Consider the following 3,981-nt stretch of genomic DNA (forward strand, 5'->3'; position numbering starts at 1 on the left):
CCCCCACTAGGTAGGTTGACCATTCAGCCCTTACCTGCTTCTATCATCATCACCAAGCCCATCCTAGACCAAGAAGCACACTCCTCCGGTGATGTCTACAGTTTATTGTCACTGGAATAAATACACTGACGGGGTGCAAAGCACATCTTTCAGGAAACTTAACCTCTGAAGCCAATAAATACAAAGCTGCTTCTGCCCTGTTATATAAGATAGGCACAGGGTCCTGCAATGTGGCTGCCCTGGGATGGAGAGGAGCTGTCATTCTTCTGCTGGTTTCACTTGCTTTGCTGCCTCTAACTGGCAAAGTAGCTCATCCCACTGCACAAATTGCTTGGAGAGAAGCATTGTCTAGTCACAGGTCAAGGAGAACAGGAGTGAAGAGACGTTGTATGTGCCCCAGTGGGACAAGGAGTGGAGAATAGAGTACAGACAGACTGGTTGGGATTGGATGTGAGGCAGCGTGAGGTAGGCTTGGGGAGAGAACCTATTAGGGAGCTGGCAGAGAAGAAAGGATACGGTCTTGTTGTATTCCTCCAGGAGAGCCTTGGATTCCTCAGTAATCTCCACACACTGATCCTATAAGTCAGAGTATAACTGAGAGAGGAGTTAGGCATCTCCCCCATCTCCTACTAAACTTCCTGACCTACTCCCCACAAAGCCTAGGAAAGAGGATGCCTAAATCTAAAACAAAAGGAGCAAATTAATTGCTAAGTTGGAACTATCAGATTCTAGGACAGGCATTCTCAAAGCAGTTTAAAGAATGGTGAAAGGGGGCTGGGAATGTGGCTTAGTGGTAGAGTGCTTACCTAGCATGCATGAAGCCCTAGGTTCGATTCCTCAGTACCAGAAGTGGCACTGTGGCTAGAGTGTTAGCCTTGAGCAAAAGAAGCTCAGGGACAGTGCCCAGGCCCTGAGTTCAAGCCTCAGGACTGGCAAAAAAAAAGAAATGGTGAAAGAAGAAATGAACACATATTAAGTAAACATTCTCTCTAGTATATATCTCCTCTAGTATATATCTCCTCTGTTCCTATCTGCACCTTCTTTGACTTGAATCTACAGCCTGGAAATAGAAAAAAAAAAGTTCCTCCACTTAGAGTGAAGGACATACCACTCTTAGAAATTATTAGGTATGGGCTGGGAAGGTGGCTCAGTGGTAGAGCGCTTGCCTTGCATGCATGAAGCCCTGGGTTCGATTCCTCAGCACCACATAAGCAAAAAGAAAAAAGCCGGAAGTGATGCTGTGGCTCCAGTAGTAGAGTGCTAGCCTTGAGCTGAAGAGCTGAAGGACAGCGCCCAGGCCCAGAGTTCAGGCCCCACGACTGGACCAAAAAGAAAAAAAAAAAAAAGAATAAATCTTCAATATTCCTCTGAGTGGACAACTGAAGGACCCGAGGCTGCTCCCTCAGCTGGCAGGAATGGGGATGAGGTGCCTTACCACTTGGACCTTCTAGTCCTCTCCCTTTCCATACCTGCTGCTGGATGTGGATCTGGGCCAGGCGCTGCAAGTGCGCAGCATGCTCAGGAACGGCTGTGAAACACAACATACACACTGCCTGATGATGCTTGTGCCCTCCCCTGGGACTGCTCAATAGTCTATTAGGTCTTTGGCAGGATTAGAGTATTGAGTGGAGAAGCTAAACAAACGCAAGGCTTCATCGATTGTTGTAGCTGGAGGTGGTGGTGGTGGGGCTCTCTGCCCGCCCCATTCTTATTCCAGGACCCATAGGGGATGGGAAGAACAAGTATCAAAAAGACAACATAGGAGACCCCATTGTTGCCCCTTCTCCATACAGATGCTATAAATAGGGCCAGAAAAAAAAAAAAAGCAAAGCTTTGTCTTTCGTAGGACAGGGGTAGAGCAGAGGTGTCTGCTCTCATCCAAGCAGAGGTGAGGTCTGCCTGGTCTAGAGAGCAGAGAACCTGTAGGCAGAATGAAAGTGAATGCCAGGTCCCTAAACTAGCTACTGAGAATCTAACACTGAGAGAGCTTTGGCCACCACGTTAGAACTGTAGCTGTCAGATACTCAGTGTTTAGCTGGTCAGGGGCAGAGAAAGGAAGCTCGGGAAAATACCTCCAGAGGCAGACAAGATGGATATCTGGATTCAATTAAAGCCACTGCCTACTTGTCAAAGCTCAGGCCCAAGGACTGTCTCAGCAGTGCAGCAAGAAGTGTTCACACACCTGGCAGGGGCTCAGTCAGTAAAATCTAGACTCTACACCACCCTGAAAGGGGGATACTGAGCAGTAGGGTAGGAAGCAGAAGGAATCTGCAGAGTTGGGGGGCTTTGAGATCTAGGATCCTTAATTCTGAATTACCTGAGGTCTTGAATCAAGGCTTTCTACCATGGGAATGTTAATCCCGGTTAGGGGGTAAGTATCCCTAAAGTAGGGATAAAGAGGATGAACAGACCCAGCCTAAGCCCAGGGAAGTCAAGGCCCATCCACCCACCTCCCCAAGCACAAATAGTGGAGTTGCAGCCCCAGAGGGGTACCTTTGATGGGAGCACTGTCCAGCATGGGCACAAGGGCATCCACGTGCTCCAGGAGTGCAACCTGGGAAAGGATGAACTGCTCCTCTGAAGCATAAAAACAAGACAATGGCCTGGTCATTGCTACTTCCACGCAAGCAGTCAAGCATCTACCTAGACCCTGGAGCTTTGGGCAGCAGCCCTCTCCACTTTGTATCCCTGTAGATGTATATTTCCATCCCACCCTCTGGATGCTCCTGTTGAACCCATTTTGAGTCCAAAAAGCCTCTCGATCTCTACAAATCCCACCTTTCTCCAGGTTTTAACTCCATAGTCTCTTCTTAAAGCTGCCTATCAGCACCTCAACAAGTGCTCTTAGCCACAAGAGGAGGAGTACTTTGAACTTAGCTCCCCAACAGAAGACCTCAGGGAAGGTCTGTTAGAGGAGATCCATGGCAGACTATGCCAGGAAGGTTTTATTTTTTGTTTTTTGGTCAGTCGTGGGGCCTGAACTCTGGACCCAGGCGCTGTCCCTCAGCTCTTCAGCTCAAGATTAGCACTCTACCACTTGAGCCACGGTGCCATTTCAGGCTTTTTCTGCTTATGTGGTGCTGAGGTATCGAACCCAGGGCTTCATGCATGCAAGGTTAAGCACTCTACCACTGAGCCACCTTCCCAGCCTAGGAAGGTTTTGTGTAGTGGCTCTTAGGCACAGATAATAGGAGAGCTGGGAGAACAATGGGAGAGTAGACATGGGCTAGACTCTGTATGCTAAGGGGATTTCAATATACTGAAATCCAGTGGAATTTGTCTATTGTGGAAAATATAGTAGGGTGTCAGTGGAAAGGCATTTAAGAGTGAGGACTATTGTTGAATGGCAATTCTTCATACAACTCTTAAAGATTAATTTTTTTTAAAAAAAGAGTGAAGACTATTATGTACAAATGACAATGTAAGAATGAGGAAAAAGAATTCAACTAGCTGAATTGGAGCAGGAAGACCACAACAGGAAAAAGGGCAGGCTCAATAGGCTAGCAGGCTTTTAATGGTAGGCTAAATAATTAGGCATTTATCCTAGTTAAGAAAAGAAACACTGCCAGACACTGGTGGTGCATACTTGTAATCCTAGCTACTTAGAAAGCTGAGATCTGAGGATCGTGGCTCAAATCCAGGCCAGGCAGGAAAGTCTGTGAGGCTATTATATTATCTCCAATTAACTATCAAAATGTCAGAAGTGGAGATGTGGCTCACTAGTCTTGAGCAAAAAAGCTCAGGGACAGTGTTCAGGTCCTGAGTTCAAGCCCTAGTATTAGCACCAAAAAAAAAAAGAAGGAGGAGGAGGAGGAGAAGGAGAAGGAGAGAGAGAAAAAGAAAGAAAAAGAAAAGAGACACTGAGGTTCAAAAGTAGGCAAGTTATGGGCTGGGAAGGTGGCTCAGTGGTAGAGCGCATGCCTTGCATGCCTGAGGCCCTGGGTTCGATTCCTCAGCACCACATAAGCAAAAAGAAAAAAG

The 3,981-nt window shown here is 47.1% G+C and overlaps 1 protein-coding gene across 1 annotated transcript in view; it reads right to left on the reverse strand.

Annotated features, from left to right (window-relative positions):
- Positions 1 to 168: 168 nt before the first annotated feature.
- Dctn3 (dynactin 3 (p22)) overlaps positions 169 to 3,981 on the reverse strand; it is an 8,254-nt gene continuing 4,441 nt past the window's right edge. The window contains exons 3-6 of the mRNA XM_013026568.1: positions 2,494 to 2,577; positions 1,470 to 1,528; positions 517 to 576; positions 169 to 348 (exon numbers count right to left, since the gene is read on the reverse strand). Of these exons, the coding sequence (XP_012882022.1) occupies positions 259 to 348; positions 517 to 576; positions 1,470 to 1,528; positions 2,494 to 2,577 (293 nt within the window). The 3' untranslated portion in view covers positions 169 to 258. The remainder of the gene's footprint in view (positions 349 to 516; positions 577 to 1,469; positions 1,529 to 2,493; positions 2,578 to 3,981) is intronic.

Source organism: Dipodomys ordii, unplaced genomic scaffold (genome assembly GCF_000151885.1).
Source record: "Dipodomys ordii isolate 6190 unplaced genomic scaffold, Dord_2.0 Scaffold95, whole genome shotgun sequence".
Classification (NCBI taxonomy): Eukaryota; Metazoa; Chordata; class Mammalia; order Rodentia; family Heteromyidae; genus Dipodomys; species Dipodomys ordii.